Source organism: Hemitrygon akajei, chromosome 11 (genome assembly GCF_048418815.1).
Source record: "Hemitrygon akajei chromosome 11, sHemAka1.3, whole genome shotgun sequence".
In the NCBI taxonomy this organism is placed as follows: Eukaryota; Metazoa; Chordata; class Chondrichthyes; order Myliobatiformes; family Dasyatidae; genus Hemitrygon; species Hemitrygon akajei.
Genome location: NC_133134.1, coordinates 153,142,714 through 153,164,550, shown reverse-complemented (window position 1 = coordinate 153,164,550; position 21,837 = coordinate 153,142,714). Strand labels below are relative to the sequence as shown.

The window sequence follows — 21,837 nt, the reverse complement described above, 5'->3', positions numbered from 1 at the left end:
GGAGCATCTATATATAAGGTGACTGACCAGAAATAATAAAGTAGTGGTGATGGGGTGGGTTAGTGGGTGGAGGTGTTGATCAGCCTTATTGCTTAGGAAAATCATATAAATCAGTGAAAGTAAATCTGTTTTTGATTTGTCCAAGTAACAAGTATTTTGTTCTCCTTTACACTTGCCCTTTATGAAATGGTAAGCTGTAACGCTGAACACCGGCAGACCATCTGTCTCTGGTTACCTCCTCAGAGACAGGCCTTGTCATCACGCACTCTTTATACAAGCATCAAATGCAAACTGCTGCCACACAAGGAGCAAGCAGCTTTTCACTTCCCGAGCCGCAGACCCCGTAGTTACCAACGGCATTACTGGTACTCCAGTCGAGATCAGCTAACTCAGCACAGCAACACACACAAAAAGCTGCAGGAGCTCAGCAGGCCAGGCAGCATCTAGAGAAGAGTAAACAGTTGATGTTTTGGGCCGAGACCCTTTGCCCAAAACGTCAACTGTTTACTCTTTTCCATAGATGCTGCCTGGCCTGCTGAGTTCCACCAGCATTTTGTGTGTGTTGCTTTGGATTTCCAGCATCTGCAGATTTTCTCTTGTTTATAACTCAGCACAGATTTAGTTTCCAGTGCTTTTTAAGGCCAACCTGTATTCTCACATTCCCGGTCCAGCTGAAAGGCGTTTGACCTGAAACATTAATTCTGCTTCTCTTTCCGCAGATGCTGAGCATTCTCTGCATTTGTAAAGTCTGTCTTAATGGTCAGAGAGGGTGACACTGAGGTGAGCCTTACTGAGTACTCGCCCTTCACAACGACAGCATCCACAGACAGACATACAGTCAGCACTTACCCGCCGCGTGACTGTGGGGTCCCTCAGTGCCTTCCCCATCAAGTGCCCCAGTAGAGTGTTCGTTCGGAGGAACCGCAGTCGGATGTTGGTGGCTTTGGTGAAGTCACGAAGGACAGGAGAATAGGAGAAATTCATGGCTCCAGGCCGTCCATTTACCAAGGAAACTACAATCTACGGTTGGAAGCAGAGGAGTTAGTTCAGCTCTGTGAAAAAGTTCAATGTTACCATTTATACCTCTGGGGAGGCACAGTTAGTGCAACACTTTACATGGCTAGTTGGAAGATCGGGGCTCAATTCCCACCGCTGTCTGTAAGGAGCTTGTACATCCCCCCTTGACCATGTTGGTTTCCTCCCACATTCTGAATATGGAATGTAACTGTACAGTACAGTTAGGGTGAGTGGGTTATGGGCATGCTATATTGGCACCAGAATCAGGGTGACACATAGGGGCTGCCTCCAGCACAATCCTCGGACTGTGCCAGTCGTTGATACAAACAATGTATTTCACTGCATGTTTCGATGTACATGTGACAACTAAAGCCAATCTTTCTCTTTATAAAACGTTTGCCTTTTGCCTATTAACTGTCAGATGGAAACAACTTGCATTTGTTTTTGTTAATCGATTCTTATTGGCCCGTGTACTAAGACGGAGTGAAAAGTTTTTGTCTGCGTGCCAGCTAGACAGATCATTCCTTACCCAGGAACACAGACATAATATGTAAGGTTACAGTTGCAGAGAAAGTGCAGAGCAGATGACAAATGAAGGGCAAGGGCCACAATGAAGAAGATTAGGTTCATTGTAAGTGCCTGATATGGAAACACCAATGCCCAAGAAAAGCCTGCAAAGAGCAGTGGATAGAGCCCAGTCCGTCACAGGCAAAACCCTTCCCACCACTGAGCACATCAATAGGAGCACTGCCATAAGAAAGAAGCGTCCATCATCAAAGCTCCCCACTATCCAGGCCATGTTCTCTTTTCACTGCTGCTATCAGGAATAAGGTACAGGAGCCGTCGGTCCCATATCACCAGGTTCAGGAACTTACCACCCTTCAACCATTAGGCTCCTGAATCAGTGTGGATAACGTCACTCAGCTCAACACTGAATTGATTCCACAAACTATTCCACAACATCTTCAAGGGCTCTGCAACTCATGTTCTCAGCATTATTTATCTATATACCTGTTTGTTTTTTCTATTCGCACAGATTGTCTTCTTTCACACATTGGTTGTTTGTCAGTCTTTCTTTCATTAACTCTATTGTATTTCTTTGTTCCACTGTGAATGCCTGCAAGAAAATAAACCTCAGGAATTCTCAGAGGACGGTGCCGAAGCCTTGGGCCTTGGGCAAGGTTAAATCAATGCAGTTTGTGGATTAGAGTCTGCAGTTCATGTTGTATGTGTTCCTGGATATCTCTATTGTGCGATTATGAGCGGGGGAGACTGACTCTGTGGCCTACAGTCAACGAATGGCACAGTGTTAAATTGAACTGAACTGAACAAAACGGAACATTCCTAGACTGATTTAAGGCTCTGCAGTTTGATATTTAGTATTCTGTGTGGTTTTTGCTAATTATTTGCCGTTTGTGCGATTTCTTCTGTTTTTTGGGTGTTGGGTATTTGCTGTTTTCTTTGAAAGAGTCCCATGGTGTTTCTTTGCTTCGTGGCTGTCTGTAGGAAGATGAATCTCAGGGTTGTATATTACATACATACTTTGATAATAAATGTGCTTTGAACCCTGCATATGGTGACATCTACATACTTTGATCTTTGTAAGAGGTCATTCAAATGTTTTACAGCAGCTGGATTGTAATTATCCTTGAACCCTGTGGCGTCTCAAACTATTGCATGTCCTGCAATGCGTGGATCTTTGGGCTACTGAGAAAATATCATCTTGCAGAAAATTGTTACACACTGACAATGAAACAATGTACGACTTGGACAGTCTTAAGTAAAATATCTGACAATGATTAGGCAGAGAATATTCAAACATCTAAATTGGATATAGCCTTGTATCAGTGGCCAGTGTAAATTGCTAATCTGTGACATCACTTCCACCCCTCAATTATAGATCAAGCTTTTTTGGCTTGGAAAACTAAGGGATTATTAAGATTTTCTGACTTATTTTTGGACAACTGTTTTATGTCTTTTGAGCAATTAGCAAATAAATATAATTTGCCTAGATTTCATTTTTTTAGATACTTACAGGTTAGGCATTTTTTAAGTACGGTACTTCCTTCATTCCCAAATTTTGTGTCTTCAGATATTTTGGAGAGTTTGTTTGAATTAAACCCTTTTCAAAAAGGGCTTATATCAAAACTTTATAATATAATTATGAAGATACGTTCAGTGCCCTTTGATAAGACCAAAAATGATTGGGAAAGAGAGCTTAATCTTATTATTCCTATTGAGAATTGGGATAGAATTCTTCAATTAGTTAATACATCATCTATATGTGCCAAACATTCATTAATACAATTTAAGGTTGTGCATAGGGCCCATATGTCCAAGGATAAATTAGCTCATTTTTATTCTCATATAAACCCTATTTGTGATAGATGTCAATCAGAAATCGCGTCTTTAACTCATATGTTTTGGTCATGTCCGATTTTGGAAAAATATTGGAAAGATATTTTTGATATTATTTCGGCGGTACTGAACATTGATTTACAACCCCATCTTATTACCGCAATTTTTGGTTTACCGATGATGGGCTCACTTCACTTATCTCCTTCCGCCTGTCGAATGATTGCTTTTCTCACTTTGATGGCTAGAAGATCTATTTTGTTGAATTGGAAGGAAATTAATCCTCCCACGGTATTTCATTGGCTTTCTCAAACTATGTTATGTCTAAATTTAGAAAAAATTAGAAGTGCTGTATTTGATAATTCTATTAAATTTGAAAAGATATGGAGACCATTTATTCAATATTTTCATATGATGTAATATGGCCCTGTGCCAAGCTTATTGGTTTTTTCAGCTTTAATCGTATGTATGTTGAGAGGATCGGAGTTGACGACATTGATGTTTATGTATGCTTGTGAGATACTATGAACAGCCCTTTTTTTTTCTTCTCTTTTTTTTTTAGTTTTTTTTAGTTTTTTCTTCCTTTTTTGTTTTTTTTTCTTAGATATTAGATTAGTAGATTAGTTAACTTTCATATATAGATTTATATTTTTTTTCTCTTTTTTTTATATTATATATTATGGAATATCTAGACTTACCTTGTTCATATATATACTATATGGTTTATGTTTGGGAAAGCTTACTTATACTGTATTCATTGTTTATGTATTCCTTCATGTGTAATGGGAGTCTATATGTTTGTAATCCATTATTAATATTTTAATTGTATTTTGTTCATAATATTTTTAATACTAATAAAAAGATTAAAAGAGAGAGAGTGACATCACTGAACCAGAATCTGTACGTATGCTATTTACAAATGTGATTTCATTACACAAAACACTTCTAGACTTCAGAGCTTTAAAACATAAAATCCAGAACCTTGCTGTTAATCCTGTCCACTCACCTCTCCATTTTCCAGAGGCACTATACGTGAATATTCAGTGGTGCAGATAGCATCATCATCATCTACGATGCGTTCCACGGTCTTTGGTCCAAATTTCTCAATGCAATCTCTTTTGGAAGCTAGAGAGAGAGGAGAAGCAGATCAACGTGGCTTTAATAGAACAGCCATTTGCTTCAATTTATATTTGAAGGAAATAAGTTAAATTGTTGTTCTTCCAATTCCCAACACAGATGGATTGGTCAGGTAGCACAGCCATTTGGGTAACGCTTTACAGTATCAGTGACCCTGCTTCAATTCCCACCACAGTCTAAAAGTTATTCGTATTTTCTCCGTGACCGTGTGGATTTCCTCCAGATTTCTCCCATATCCCAAGTTTGTATGGGTTGGTAGGCTAATTGTTCATATGAGCGCAACTGGGCAGCACAGGTTCGTTGGGATGTAAGGACCTGTTACCATGCTGTATCTCTAAAATATAAAAAAATACACGTTTCCAATCATGGTAACAAAAGGCATGTACCTTGGAGAGTTGGAAATGAGAGATATAATGGGGAAAAAAATCCATTTACATAGAACCTTTCATATCCCTTTCATTATACCCCAAAGAATTTAACAGCCAGTGAAGTATTTCTGAAGAGCACTCACTACTATAGTGCAAGAATTGGGGCAGCTAATTTGTGCACAGCAAAGCCATACTAATCCAATTCAGTAAGTTTAACACAGGGATAAATATTGGTTTGGACACTGGGAATAACTCCCTCACTATTTATCAAAATAACATGAGGGGGTGGGGAATATTTTAGAATCCACCTTAGAAAACAGACCAATCCTGGTTTGATATTTTGTTCAATGAAGGACAGGACTATGAATGCAGAACTCCTTCAGTTTTGACAGAGAAACAAGGGAAATAAAATACATGCATTACCAGTGCAGAAACATTTTAAGTGAATAGAGTGGAACATTATCTTGAGTAAGACATTGCCAAATTCACACACCATCCCCAGGCAGCAAAAGTGAACTTAAGGCCCCATTTCCCACATTGCTTAGATTTCCTCTTCCTGCCTGGGCAGTATCATTTGACAGGATATTGGAACCAATGACACCACCCAGTGCAGACTCAGCAAAGCCAGAGACGTCTTCAGATCAATGAAGCAACATATGGGGATCAAGTACAGGGTCCGCACCAAGGTGAAGCTGTACCAGAGCTGTGTACTGTCTGCATGCTTGTACGGGTCAGAATGTTGGCATGTGACAGAGAATCATTCCACACCCTGAGACTCCGGAAGGTCCTCTGAATCCTCCAGCCAAGAAGGACCTCCAACTCCTTCAGTGTCATCAAGAGAACGTGGCCACAATCATCATGAGGAAACGTTGGAGATGGACTGAGCACGTGATGAGAAGAGAGGCCAACTCCATCATCAAGACAGCATTTCATTGGACTCCTGAAGGGCAGAGGAGATGTGGGAAACCAAAGACAACTTGGCAGTGTACCACAGGAGCAGAAATGAGGAGCCTGACCACAGCTGGGGCACAATAGAGAAGGTGGACAAGGACAGACAGAGATGGAGGACCTTCATTGCTGCCCTAGATGCCAGGGTGTAACGGATGGTAAGTAAGTTATATTTCCTCTTAGGTGCTCGATATATCAGGCAGGTCAAGATTCTAGAATTGAAGTACAATCCTCACCTGCCACGATTTCCTGCTGTTTCAAACAATCACCTACTGACTGCTGTTCAATGCATTGACCCATAACAGTAAAAACAAACAAGGCATCAGCTAAAACCCAATTGCTATCGGTTGCATGCCTTTTTGACTCCCCTTCCTTTTCCTATGTGGACTGGTCCGTCCTCGGCCTTCTCCCTGCTAGGATGAAGCCTGATCAAACTGGAAAAATAAAGCTACATCTTCCATCTGGGTGATTTATAACCCAATGGCTACTTTTAACTCCTGTAGCCCCCTCCTTCTCTCCCTCACTCTCCCCTTCTGATCTATTTCAGATCTTTCTATTTTTGTTCTCATTCCTAAACCCTACCAACTTCTACCTCTATCATCCACTCTCATCCTCCTTCCCCCCTCCCCCCCACCCTCATGTTTCCACCCAACTACTGCCCACACACTTTACCCACTGAATCCCCATCCAATCATGGAGGGGCGAAGCAAAGTCAAGATGGCACTCAATGGCGACTCCTTTGCACGCATCTTCGGGAACAGCTCTATCTCTATCTTTGATATTTCTTTTTTCCTTTTCGAGGTTCTTTTGAAGACCCTGACCTGGAGTTACACTCTGACTTTGGTTCTTTGCGGGAATGGGACCCGCTCTCAGGGCTTCACAACTGGCCGCTCTTTGATATTCCAAGGATACGGCCTGGAAGACTAGCGCACCTTCAGGGTGCTGGATTTTTGCTGGTGGGGGAGGGAGGGTCATTGCTTTGCTGCTGCTTGTGCATGGGGGGAGTTGGGGGGGCTTTAGGGTTCTATCATTTAACTGTCATTCATTCTTGAGGCACTCCCCTGTTTTTGTGAATGTTTGCAAAGAAAAAGAATTTCAGGATGTATATTGTATACATTTGTGACATTAAATGTACCTTTGAAACCATCTAGTTCTATCTGCCCTATCTCTTCCCTTTACTTATCAGTTTCCAGCACTGTGTTCACAGTAGCTGTCTCCACCTTCACCCTTCCCTGCCTCACCTGCTCCATCTGCCATCACCAAGCATCTCTCCTCACTGCAACTATCACCTACTAGTCCCTGCCTCCCCACCGATCCCCCCCTCCTCTATGTACATGCTTTCTTCCCTCTCCACTCTCAGTTCCATGGCAAAGCCTTGACCTGAAGCGCTGACAATTCCTCCCCCAGCCCCCACAGATGATGCTCGACTTGCTGAGTTCCTCCAGCAGTTTGTGTTTTCACTCTAGGTTGCAGCGTCTGGAGCTGCTTCTGCCCCCATGTGCTACTGGGCCGAGAGAAAGATGGTTTCGGTGTTTCAGGTACACCACCACGTCAGACAGCAACTCCATTCCCGTCGTACAAAATCCTCAGCCCACTGTGGCAAGAACTTCCAGCTGCTGAACGCTGATCTCAGAGCAGGATTGGCTAAGTAATGAAGGCAGGTCACCTCCCCACCCCTACGGATGCACATGGAGCCAAGAGGCTGAAACAGCTGAACAATGAAGACAGAACGCCAACCATTAGGGAGGTGCTGATTACCGATATCCGGTGTGAATCCAATGCCAGTGTATAGTTTTATCAACTCCTACATCTGAATTAACCTCTGTAATGTACTCCAGCTCATTTAAAGTTACAGCACAGTAACAGGCCCATCTGATCCAATGAGTTCACACCACCCACCGCCTATGTGACCAATTAGCCTACTAACCCATATGTTTCTGGAATGTGGGAGGATATGTCTGTGCACCTGCAGGAAACCTACACGGACACGGGGAAAACTTACAAGCTCCTCACAGGCTGCGGTGGGACTTGAACCCGGGTCGTTGGTACTATAAGGCATTACACTAAACACAATGCCACTGAGTCATCGATTGTTGATGGCTTTAACCGAAACAGTAATGAATCTGTATCACTGCTGTGATGCTGTGACCGGACTCATAAGGAACAAAGTTCCTAAGAAGCATTTAATAACTTGTGAAATTTGCTACAGAACTATGATATACTAATCTTGAGCGTTCGCCAAAAGGTTTAAAAATTAAAGATTAGCTTTATTTGTCACATTTACATCAAAACATACAGATGCATGTGTTGCTTGCACCAAAACGGTCCAAGGGTGTGCTGAGGGCAGTCCGCAAGTGTCGCCAGGCTTCCAGCACCAACATAACATGCCCACAATTTACTAACCCTAACTCGTACATCTTTTGGAAAGGGGGACGAAACCAGAGCGCCTGAAGGAAATCCACACGGTCATGGGAAGAATGTATAAACTTTACACACAGCAGCAGGAATTGAAGCCCGATCTGATTGCTGGCACTGTAAAGCATTACTCTATCTTCAAAGGACATCAGTTTAAAATTAACTTTACAATAAGATCTCAGAAATATTTTGATTACATTGTGCCTTTGCAAAAATTATTACTTATAATATTAAAAATACTAACTGAAAGCTTGCATTCTTAAGGGATGTCAAACAGATTCAACAGATATAGTAGCCTAAACAAAACTCATCAATAAGTGACCCACTATCCAGTAAAAAAAATAGGTTTCATCTGAAACATGACTGTGGACTTAAGAAAGGGTAAGACAAGGGAACACGCTCCAGTCCTCACAGAAGTGGAGACAGTGAGCAATTTCAAGTTCCTGAGTGTCAATATCTCTGAGAATCTAACCAGGACCCAACATATTGATGCAGCTATAAAAAAGGCACAACAGCAGCTATATTTCATTAGTTTGAGAAAATTTTGTATGTCTCCAAAAACACTTGAAAATTTCTACAGATTTAATGTGGAGAGCATTCTTTTTTTTGTAATTTATTTTTTAATTGAAGTTCATCAAACAAACATTTCCATAAGATATATTTCAGACATTGTACATATATATCGTATAATCATATATATCACAAATCTCCACAAAGTATTTATCTGGGGTATACACTTATAGAAAAGAGTGGAAAGAAAAAAACAAGCAAAAGGAAAGAACTATGTACAAGTAGGGAGTGATTTTTTTTTTTACAAAAGATTCATTGATCTGTGAGAATAAAATCAGGCCTATGAGGCATTATGTAATTAAACCATTTTTCCCAGTATGAATCAAATTGTTCCAGCTTATGATTAACAGATGCTGTTATCTTCTCCATTTTGTAAATGTCCATTGTAATTTCCATCCATGTATTTAAAATTGGGCTCTCCTGTGATAACCATTTCCTAGTAAGAGTCTTTTTACCAGCCACCAACAGTATATTCATTAAATATTTATCTCTCTTCAACCATTCTTGAGGTATATATCCAAAATATATGGTCTTACTCTCCAAGGGTATTTCACATTTAAAGATGTCTTGTAGGGCATTGTGTATCCCCCTCCAATAGTTTCTGATAACAGGGCAGTCCCAAAAAATATGATAATGATTTGCATTTTGATTTCCACAATTTCTCCAGCAAACAGGGAGGTCACTATCATAATGGGATTTCTGAGAGGGTGTAATAAAATATCTTGTCAAGTTTTGTGGAGAGCATTCTAACTGGCTGCATCACCATCTGTTTGGGGGTGGGGGGAGCTACTGCGCAGGATCGAAATAAACTGCAGAGAGTTGTAAACTTAAATCAGCTCCATCATGAGCACGAGCCTCCATAGTATCCAGCACATCTTCAAGGAACAATGCTTCAATTGAATTGAATTAACTTTATTACTCATGTCCTTCATATACATGAGAAGTAAAAAATGTCTAAATGTGCAATTTATAGTAATTTATAATAAATAGTATGTACAACAGGACAGTAACAAGATGGTTAAATATGATCAGTTAATATAACATAGAAACACAGTTGTGTCAGCATGAATTAAGCAGTCTGATGGCACTGTGAGCCTGTTGGTCCTGGCTTTTATGCTGCAGTACCGTTTCCTGGATGGTAGCAGCTGGAACAGGGAGCGTTCATTATTAAGGACCCCCATCACCCAGGACATGCCCGTTCTCATTACTATCATCAGGAACAAGGTACAGGAGCCTGCAGGCACACACTCAACTACTCAGGAACAATTTCTTCCCCTCGGCTATATGATTTCTGAATGAATATTGATCCCATGAACACTACCTCACTACTTTTTATTTCTATTTTTGTGCTACTTATTTAACTGTTGTACTTATACACACACACACACACAATATATGCAAAGACATAAAATTACTATAAATAAATATTGAGAAAAAAAGGAATGATTTAGCTTTATGGGCTGTTCAGAAATCTGATGGCAGAATGGAAGATTGTTCCTCAAATGTTGAGAACGTGTCCTAGATGGTGAGGCTTCTTCTGTACGGCAAACTTTTGTAATTCTGCCTAGTGTGCCCAAAAGGCAACTATTCTCAAAGGTTGCAGATGATAGATAGCTTAGTGGATAGTTCCAGGCATAAGGAGCCAACACATTCATTGCTGCTCATCCTGGTGCCACTCAAGAACATTTCTTTCTGGGAAAACTACTCGAACCTTCTAAATGGTGGTCTGCACCTCAAGTGACCCAGTTAATTCATTACAAAAAAATGTTAGCGCTCTTAGGATGTATTAGAATACCAACTTATTTTACCAATATATGAGAACTGGTCCATTCCTGCATCAGCAACCATGCTAAAATTGCAACAGGCTAGAATAGAAAGGACATTTTATCAATCGATTGGATGGTGTAGATCCATACCATCATAACCACATAAAGATCTCTTCAGTAGGGGAATTTAAAATGTATAACTCTACACTCAATAGCCACTTTATTAGATTCACGTATGCAGCTGCTCATTAATGCAAATATCTGATCAGCTGATCATGTGGCAGCAACTCAAGAAGTGGTCAAAACATTCAGTTGTTGTTCAGACCAAACGTTAGAATGGGGAAGAAATGAGAACTGACTGACTTTGATCGTGGAATGACAGCCACTGCCAGACAAAGTGGTTTGAGTATCTCAGGAACTGCTGATCTCCTGCGATTATCACACACGTTTCTAGGGTTTACAGAGAATGGGGGGGGGGGGGGGGAGGGGAACAAAAGAGCATTCAGTGATTGGCAGTTCTGTGGGCAAAAATGCCTTGTTGATGAGAGATCAAAGGAGAATGGTCAGACTGCTTCAAGCTGCCAGGTAAGAGACAGTACTTCCAAAAACCACGCATTACAACAGTGCGTGTTGTAATGCAGAGGAACATCTCTGAATGCATAACACATCGAGGTGGATGGGCTACAGCATCAGAGAATCGCGAACATATGCTCAGTGGCCACTGAACTTGGTTTAAAAAAGAATCAAAACATTCAGCTTTTAGAATCACAAAAGATAATTCACTGCATATTTGACATAGGGGAGTTATGCATCTTACAGTACAGTAAAAATATTGTGTGGTGACTTTGATTTAAACTAAAATTCTACTGAATCATTTCAGCTACTACTTTTCAGAAATTAGGTGAAAAAATGTCACATCTGTTTGCTTCAGAATTTAACAGTGTTCTGAAAACTTTAATTTTTGAAATAAAGAGGTATCTTTATGATCCTTGTCAAACTTGTGGCATTGGCTTTTCCTTTGGCAAGGAATTTTTAAAGATTTGGTTTCGGTGACCTTACCCTTTCAATGTTTATTTGACTGATAACTCCATTGTGAAGATGTATTTAATAACATTATTTCTCTGAAAGAGGTGATTATGGTTTGATCACTAGTTCATTGAACATAGGCAGAGGTTTTCCTCTCTCACTGAATGAAAGGTCAGACTGCTTTCTAATTTTTTAATATTATATACTTGGAGTTTGTCAGTTCAGGTATATACAAGAGACTACAGATGCTAAGATCTGAAACAAAAAGCAAGATGCTGGAGAAACTCTATGGGTCAGGCAGCATCTGTGAAAGGAAATGGCCATTTTGGTTCAAATCGCAGAAAGAAAGCAGGTCCATTCTGAAAGGCTGAATTTGATTTTATGTCACAATTTTTTTGATAAATGAACTGGATACATCTCCCTGCCTGAGAAAGCATTCTGTTCATGTACACAAATATGTGAAATTATACTGTTTTGTACTTTCTTCGTCTGAAGCCCATCACCCTGCCTGGGGTATAGGCCGCTGACAGCAGCTGGCCAGAATCCTGTCCCGGGCCGAAGGCTGACTGGACCCATAGCTTCTGATTTCACCGTATGACTTCATACATCTTCTGGGCGAATCTTTCTCTTCCAGGGATAAGGTCTCTTGAGTTTCTGTTGCCGTTTCTGCAACTGTTTTTTTTTAAAAACGGGATGGGTTGCTACCCCTACGCCCAAACCTCCTCCTCCTGCAGTTGGGCTTGATGCTTTAGGTATTATTAAATTATTCATGTTTCCTTCTGAAAGACGTACCAACCATCTATGGCATCACAGATTTTGCTTCAAGTAGCAGATCTTACAGTTCATGACTTTTGTATAGGTTGTAAAAAGGTATCCTGTAGTTCAAAACGGGCACAGATTTATTTTGCATACATCCAGTACTGTTAAACTCTACTGTATCAAGAACATACTCTAATTTTCAAAGACCACCTGCGTTGCCGGGAAGAAGAAAACCCAGACTAATCACCAATCATTTTAAATATTTAGGCTTCACATGTAAAGGGAGATTTATAGAACGTCAAGCCCAAAGAAAATCATTTTGGCTTGTTATGTTGTGCAAACACAATAATATTTCCTGCACATAAACACAGGAGACTGTGCAGATGTTGGATATCATGAGTGACACACACACACACACACACACACACAAAGTGCTGGGGGAGCTCAGCAGGTCAGGAAGCAGCTACGGAGGGGAATAACAGTTGATATTTTGGGCCGAGACACTCTTCAAGACTGGAATGGAAGGGAACAGAAGCCAGATTAAGGTGGTGGGGGAGAGGAAGGACTACAAGCTGGCAGGTAATAGGTGAGACCAGGTAAGGCATGGTGTGTGGGTAGAGGACAGGGGATTGAGTAAGAGGCAGGGAGGTGACAGGTGGAAAAGGTAAAGAGCTGAAGAAAATCTGATAGGAAATGATAGCAGACCATGGAAGAAAGGGAAAGGGGAAGGAGGTGATGGGCAGGTGAAGAGAAGGGGTGAGAGACTGTCATCGAGTGACTATCAACGAGCTCGTGAACTAACGCTTTCCATGTTTTAATATCCTCGTGGTTCTATCATAAGACCATAAGACACAGAAGCAGAATTAGGTAATTTGGCCCATCGAGTCTGCTCCACCATTTAGTCAAGGCCGATTATTTCTCCCCCTCCTCAACCCCATTCCTTGGCCTTCTCCATGTAACCTTTGATGCCATGGCCAACCAAAAACCTACTAATCACTGCCTTAAATACACCCAGCAACCTGCCCTCCACATCTGCCTGTGGTAAAAATTACACAAATACACCACCTTCAGGCAAAAGAAATTTCTCCTCATTTTAAATGGATCACCCTCTTGTCCTAGGCTCCCCCACCATGGGAAATATCCTTTCCGCATCTACCATATCTAGGCTTTTCAACATTTGAAAGGTTTCAATGAGATTTCCCATTCATCTTTCTAAATTCCAAAGAGCACAGAGCCTGAAATCATCCTTGTGAACCTCCTCTGAAACCTCTCCAATGCCAGCACATCTTTTCTTAGATGAGGAGCCCAAAACTGTTCACAATACTAAAGGTGAGGCCTCACCAGTGCCTTATAAAGCCTCAGCATCACATACCTGCTCTTGTACTCTAGACCTCTTGAAATGAATCCTAACATGGCATTTGCCTTCCTCACCACTGACTCTATCTGCAAGTTAAGGCTTAGGTTGTTCTGCACAAGGACTCCCAAATCTGTTTGTAACTCGGATTTTTTGGATTTTCTTATTTAGAAAATAGTCTACTCATTTATTTCTTCTACCAAAGTGCATGACCATGCATTTTCCAACATTGTATTTCATTAGCTATATAGGACTTTGGTCAGACCCCACTTGGAGTACTGTGCTCAGTTCTGGTCGCCTCACTACAGAAAGGATGTGGAAACCATAGAAAGGGTGCAGAGGAGATTTACAAGGATGTTGCCTGGTTTGGGGAGCATGCCTTATGAGAATAGGTTGAGTGAACAGTCTTTTCTCCTTGGAGCGACAGAGGATGAGAGGTGACCTGATAGAGGTGTATAAGATGAGAGGCATTGATTGTGTGGATAGTCAGAGGCTTTTTCCCAGGGCTGAGATGGTTGCCACAAAAGGTGACAGGTTTAAGGTGCCAGGGAGTAGGTACAGAGAAGATGTCAGGGTAAGATTTTTACTCAAGAGAGTGGTGAGTGCGTGGAATGGGCTGCCGGCAATGGTGGTGGAGGCGGATATGATAGGGTCTTTTCAGGGACTCCTGGATAGGTACATGGAGCTTAGAAAAATAGAGGGCTATGGGTAAGCCTAATAATTTCTAAGGTAGGGACATGTTCGGCACAACTTTGTGGACCGAAGGGCCTGTATTGTGCTGTAGGTTTTCTATGTTTCTACTTTGTCACTTTCTTGCCCATTCTCCAAATCAATCTAAGTCCTTCTGCAGCTATCTGTTTCCTCAACACCACCTGCCCCTCCACCAATCTTCATATCATCTGCAAACTTGGCAACAAAGCCATCTATTCCATCATCTAAACCATTGACATACAGCATAAAAAGAAGTGGTCCCAACACCAAACCCTACTGAACACCACTATTCAGTGGTAGCCAACCAGAAAAGGATCCTTTTATTCCCACTCGCTGCCTCCTACCAATCAGCCAATGGTCTAAGCATGCTATTAACTATTCTGTAATACCATGGGCTCTTAACTTGGTAAGCAGCCTCATGTGTGGCACCTTGTCAAAGGGGTTCTGAAAGTCCAAATATGCAACATCCACTTTATCTATCCTACTTGTAATCTCCTCAAAGAATTCCAAAAGGTTAGTCAAGATTTTCCCTTAGGGAAAACATGCAGACGTTTCCTACCTTGTCCTGTGTCATCAAGTATTCCATAACCTCATCCTTAACAGTTGACTCCAATATCCTCCCAACCACTGAGGTCAGGCTAACTGGTCTATAATTTCCTTTCTGCTGCTTCCTGTTTCTTAAAGAGTGGAGTGACATTTGCAATTTCCCAGTTCTCTGGCACCATGCCAGAGTCCAATGATTTTTGAAAGATCGTTTCTAATCCTTCCACAATCTTTACCGCCATCTCTTTCAGAACCCTGGGGTGTAGCTCATCTGGTCTGGGTGACTTGAGTACCCTTAGGTCTTTCAGCTTTTTCAGCACCTTCTCCCTTGTAATAGTAACTGCACTCACTTCTCTTCCCTCACACCCTTCAACATCTGGCACACTGCTAGTGTCTTCCACAGTGAAAACTGATGCGAAATACTCATTCAGTTCATCTGCCATCTCCTTGTCCTCTGTTATTTCTCTGCCCTCATTCCCCAGCAATCCTATGTCTACTCTCATCTCTTTTTTTTTTACAAACTTGAAAAAGCTTTTACTATCCACTTTGCTATTGTTTGCTAGCTTGCTTCCATAGTTCATCTTTTCCCTCCTAATGACTCCTTTAGTTGTTTTCTGCAGGTTTTTAAAATCTTCCCAATCCTCTATCTCTCCACTAATTTTTGCTTTGTTCTATGCCCCCTTTTGCATTAGCATTGACTTCCCTTGCCAGCCATTGTTGTACTATTTTACCATTTGAGCAATTCTTCATCTTTTGAATACATATGTCCTGCACCTTCCTCATTTTTCCCAGAAACACACACCATTGCTGCCCTGCTGACATCTCTGCCAGCAGTTCCTTCCAATTTACTTTGGACAACTCCTCTCTCATACCACTGTAATTTCCTTTACACCACTGAAATACTGCTACGTCAGAATTTACTTTCTCCCTATCAAATTTCAAGTTGAATTCAGTCATATTGTAATCACTGCCTCCAAAGAGTTCTTTTACCTTAAGCTTCCTAATCACCTCCAGCTCATTACATAACACCCAATCCAGTAAAGCTGATCCCCTGGTAGGCTCAATGATAATCTGCTCTAAAAAGCCATCTTGTAGACATTAAATAAACTCACTCTCGAGATCTTATTACCGACCTAATTTTCCTTATTGACTTGCATGTTAAAATCTCCCATCACTTTCATAACATCGCCCTTTTGACACACCTTTTGCATTTCCCATTGTAATCTGTGGTCCACATCCCAGCTGCTGCCATCAGGGTCCTTTTACCATTTCAATTTGTTAACTCAACCCACAAGGACTCACCGTCTTCCAATCCTATGTCACATCTTTATGCTGATTTGATGCCATTCTTCATCAGCAGAGACACGCCATCCCCTCTGCTTACCTTCCTATTCCTGTGTAACCTTGGACATTCAGCTCCCAATTACAACCATCCTTCAGCCACGATTCAGTGATGGCCACAACATCATACCTGCCAATCTGCAATTGTGCAACAAGGTCATCCACCTTTGTGCATTGAGATATAACTCTTTGAGTACTATATTTGCTACCCTTTTTGATTCTGCATCCCTAATGCACTGGTACTCACTCTGCTGGCTGCAATTTTTTGCTATCATTTGCCTACCCTTTCTTATAGTCTGCTGCACACTCTCTTCAACTTTTTACCATCCGTCCTATCCTGAGTGCCTGGCAGATGGGGGGGGGGATAGATAGGGGTTTGGCATTCTAACATTTTTCTGTCATTCATTCATTTGGGGTTTTTCTTCTGTTTTGAGGAGTTCTGTGAAGAGTAAGAATTTCCGGTTGTATACTATATACATTCTCTGATATTAAATTGAACTATTGAAATATGAGGCAAACTCAAAATTTATCAGAGAACTTTTTGCCAAGTACTGCATTTTGTCCATTTATTTCGGATTTAAAGAGAGTTGATGAATGCCAGGAAAAAATACAGTATGTATACATTCTTAATTAACTGCTGTTGTTTCTTTGTCTTGTGTTTGTTTATTCCTTGGCTGGTATCATATCGCCTCATCAATTCCAAGTATGGACAAGGGTTTACATTTTAGCGGTTTTCATTAGTGGAGGCCCAGACATGCTCCTGGTCATTTCAAGGTAAAGATAACAGTATTGCCACAAAGACCAAACTAAAACACAAGAAATAAACAGCACACAGAAAATGCTGGAGGAACTCAGCAAGCCAGGCAGCATCTATGGAAAGGAATAAACAGTTGATGTTTCAGGTTGAGACTGTTATGTCTTGTAACTTCAAAACTTTTAACTAATTCAAAGGAAGACACGGAAATCTGAAATGCGGGTCTAAGTCCATGTTTACTTTAAGTGAGGCGTGCATGTATCATGCAGCAGCATGACAACATATGCAATTTAGGTATTTATACATATAACCCATAATGAATTATTTAAATGAACAAGAATGCTTAATAACCAATTTTATATATATATATATACACATACACACACACACACAAGATTACTCAAATATTTAACAGACAAAACCCCTCCCTGCTCAGCTACAAACTATAACTCAACAGAGAATCCATTTCAACAAATTCACAGTATACTACATAATACAACTAGACATTCACAGCGTAGTAAATATTAACTTGTCCTATTCTGGCCTGAAGATTTAATCACCGTAAAGGCTTTCTTACTCTTGTCGGATAATGCCTCTGCTAACAAGGGGGCAGGTCACTCTACTTGGCAGTTGAGACGTGTGACTGTGAAAACAATCTCAAGTTGTGGGGTCTCCTCTGTGGTGGCTGGAGGAGTTGACTGAGAATGGAGCAAGTAGCTCCAACAGCTCTGGATACCTTTATTCTCCTTCCTTCCTTCTTCTAGTTTGTGCATCTTGATCTTGGGAAGGTCCATTTCGTTCACTGGAGTATTCTCTTATTAACCCTTCAGTTGCTCCCTTTACGATCTGATCTGTCCTCCTGGTTTTCCGCATCCACGACATCATCAGATGAATCCTCTGTTTTTGTATCTCCGTTGACTCTTTTCTTTTTGGCCTTCCATCTTTGTGTCTACTTTTACAAGCAGCTCTTTGTCTCCCACTTGAAGTTTATGCAATAACCGTAATGTACACAAAGCAGATTCTTGTTCTTTTTACCCATAAAAGCTGAACGCTTGCAACTTTCCTGAAGCTCCTTGAACTCTCTTCGAACTTAAAGCCAATCCATACTTTGCAAGAATGATTAACATATCGTAAGCTTTCTCAGACATGTTGCCTACAATATATGCTGTAGTCAAACCACTGCTTTCGTCACTTTCACGATTCCTCTGAGCAGCGTGGTCCTTCTTTGGCTCAATATACTTTCTAACCAGAGGCACAGAGGTTAGCACCAACACCTGTTTGTGCTCTTTGGGGCAATGTTTTATGGTGATCAACATGGAGACAGTAGTGGCGTCATCCAGTGCCTTTCTTAACTTGCTTTCAGTCGGTTTCATTGCAGGGCATGCAGCATGCAAATGGTGGATGGATCTCCAATCAAGTTTAGCTGTCTCAGCCAATCATGTGTCCACAATACTTGGCATCATGCTTTTACTACACAGCAGATCAATGTGGCTCGTTGGTTGCTGTGCTTCACTGTTACAAATGTCATTCTCACAGGAGTCATCCTGTGTATGCTCCTAGCTGACTATCTGCAGGCTCTATGCCATTCAAACACATTTTGAGGAATGACTGAAACAGCAGAACCAGTGTCCAATTCCATTTTAATTAATTTGTCATTCATAGAAACATAGAAAATAGGTGCAGGAGTAGGCCATTCGGCCCTTCGAGCCTGCACCGTCATTCAGTATGATCATGGCTGATCATCCAACTCAGAACCTGCTTTCTCTCCATACCCCCGATCCCTTTAGCCACAAGGGCCCTATCTAACTCCCTCTTAAATATAACCAATGAACTGGCCTCAACTGTTTCCTGTGGCAGAGAATTCCACAGATTCACCACTCTCTGTGAAGTTTTTCCTCATCTCGGTCCTAAAAGGCTTCCACCTTATCCTTAAACTGTGACCCCTCATTCTGGACTTCCCCAACATCGGGAACAATCTTCCTGTATTTAGCCTGTCCAATCCCTTTAGAATTTTATACGTTTCAATAAGATCCCCCCCTCAGTCTTCTAAATTCCAGTGAGTATAAGTCTAGTCAATCAAGTCTTTCTTCATATGAAAGTCCTGCCATCCCAGGAATCAATCTGGTGAACCTTCTTTGCACTCCCTCTATGGAAAGAACATCTTTCCTCAGATTAGGAGACCAAAACTGCACACAATACTCTAGGTGCGGTCTCACCAAGTCCTTGTACAACTGCAGTTGAACCTCCCTGCTCTTGTACTCGAATCCTCTTGCCATGAATGCCAACATAACATTTGCCTTTTTCACCGCCTGCTGTACCTGCATGCCCACCTTCAATGACTGGTGTACAATGACACCCAGGTCTCGTTGCACCTCCCTATTTCCTAATCGGCCACCATTCAGATAATAATCTGTTTTCCTGTTCTTGCAACCAAAGTGGATAACCTCACATTTATCCACATTTATTCACTTCTGGTGTAAGCCATATTGCTCGTCTATTGTTAATTTTTACACTGTAAATCTCATGGGTACTCAGTCCTGCGTCACTCTCATCAATATCAAATTTTTCATCAGCAGGATGCAGATTTGTGCTCTTTTTGAAATTGCAACATGATTTTTTATCTTTTTCTCTTTCCTGTGCAGCCCATTTATTTTTGTCTGCCCAACATGCTCTTTGCATGTGTCCTACTTTGTTGCATTTTCTGCACGTTTCACCTTCAAATCTGCATTTTTGGTGTAATATTTATAAGCCCTGCCACAACAGTAACCCAATTTGTGCAACCAGGCTGGTTTCTGTTTAGATGCTGCAATTTTGTTCATGTTCACTTACATTCCTGACAGCAGCACAATTGTATCTTTCCGTGGTTTCCATTGAAACAGTGATTTCAGCTGCTCTTTTAAATGTCAGTTGTGCTTCAGTTAAGGAGCCATTTTTTGAATGCTTTCTTGTAAGATCCCACAAGCTAAACAATCTCTCAGTACATCATTAAGCCCATTACTGATCTGACCAGGCTCAGACAATCTCTTCAATTCAGCCATGTATGTGGAGACAGATTCCCCTCCTTTTTGACTCCACTTATGAAACCTAAAGTGTTCTGCAATCGGATATGGCTTTGCTTCTAAATGTTCCTGCATTACTTCGACAATACCTGCAAAGCTCATTTCTGCTGGTTTAAATGGAGCAGTCAAACTTTGAAGCAAACTGTATGCCTTTTAACCCAATGAACTCAGCAAAATTGGTACTCGTTTCTCATTGGCTATTTCATTTGCTTCAAAATATTGTTCAATTAGCTCAGTACACACATTCCATCTTTTGTGTAATCAAACATGTCAATTTTTCTGATGTAGCCAGCCTTTTCTGTTTTCCTTCTGATTATACTCTGGTACTCACTCTTTATGAACCCACAAATTCCTCCTTTTTCTACCTTCTTTATTATAACTCAACAGTTTGCACGTACCACGTCATGCTTTTCACTCTCCATTCCTTGCTGTAGTTTTTTTTTACTTCTGACTGTCTCACTGCACTTCAACAGGCTGACAGCTGTCACAGGATCATTTGAAAAATAACTCAATGCCAATATTATGTTTTGTAACTTCAAAACATTAAACTAATCTAAAGGAAGGCACAGGAGTCCAAAATGCAAGTCTAACTTCGTGTTTATTTTACCATGTGATAGTGTGCACCTTGCTTAATGTGATGACATATGCAAATTACGCATTTATACACATAGCCCATGATGAATTATTTAAACAAACCTGAATGCTTAATCAATATATACACAAGATTACTCAAATATTACTTAAATAGCAAATACCCAACAGTGAACCTTCATAAGTCCTGCTGAAAGGTCTTGTACTCTCTTTTTTTTCTTTCTATAGATGCTGCCTGACCTGCTGAGTTCCTCCATATTAATGGCAAAATAAATAATGCAAATATTTATGTAACAGGATCCAGGAGATGTTTATATCTCCAGTTTATACCTCAGCCACAGACACAAATAAGGTTACCACAGTCTAACCTAAAATTTATTATTACATCCCATCCAGTGATGGTTTGATTTTGTAAGATTGGAGATATGAGATCCCAGGCACGCAATTACAAGACGTGCTATATTTTAAAAAATAGATGTCCTAATGAGACACAGAGGACCACTTCACACCATTTAATATGCAGGATCCTTGAGAAATAAACTTTTATTAAAGAGAAACACAGAGACTATGCTACAATAGTTTAACTGAACCTCACAGCAATGAAAGAGCTCCTGGTCATCCACATTCAGAAGTATGAGGGAAACATCACTAATGATCGAGGTTCAGTGATTAACATTTCATGTTAGATACAAATATCACTGGAAAATGTTACATCAATGGACAATTAGTTTTAAAACTGGTGATCTAAATTATGAATAGCCCTAAATAGTTTACATATGTACCCAAACCAACTTATTGTATGTACTTGGATCATGAAACCATAGAGAGCACTTTGTAATTTAAAAATATACAAGACACTCAGCTTCAGACAGAACTTATGTGGGTGTTGTGACCTTTATTTGGTTCTCTGTGAAATGTTTAAAATATTTATATATAAATTGTGCCGACTGCTTTCCGATTGAGAGAATTTGGCTGCTGGCCAAGAGTAACTGACTCTGGAGAAGAGGAAACTCATGTCACAAATTTTACTAGTCCTTAGGATTTTTTGTTGTTCACCAATGAGTGACAACGAAGTCTAGGCTTTTATACTTTAAAGCAGAACCTTACTGTAACATTCAAGCTC

The 21,837-nt window shown here is 40.7% G+C and overlaps 1 protein-coding gene across 1 annotated transcript in view; it reads right to left on the bottom strand.

Annotated features, from left to right (window-relative positions):
• The window catches only part of lama5 (laminin, alpha 5), a 322,932-nt gene that overhangs the window by 206,779 nt on the left and 94,316 nt on the right, over positions 1 to 21,837 (bottom strand). The window contains exons 4-5 of the mRNA XM_073061956.1: positions 4,379 to 4,497; positions 850 to 1,020 (exon numbers count right to left, since the gene is read on the bottom strand). Of these exons, the coding sequence (XP_072918057.1) occupies positions 850 to 1,020; positions 4,379 to 4,497 (290 nt within the window). The remainder of the gene's footprint in view (positions 1 to 849; positions 1,021 to 4,378; positions 4,498 to 21,837) is intronic.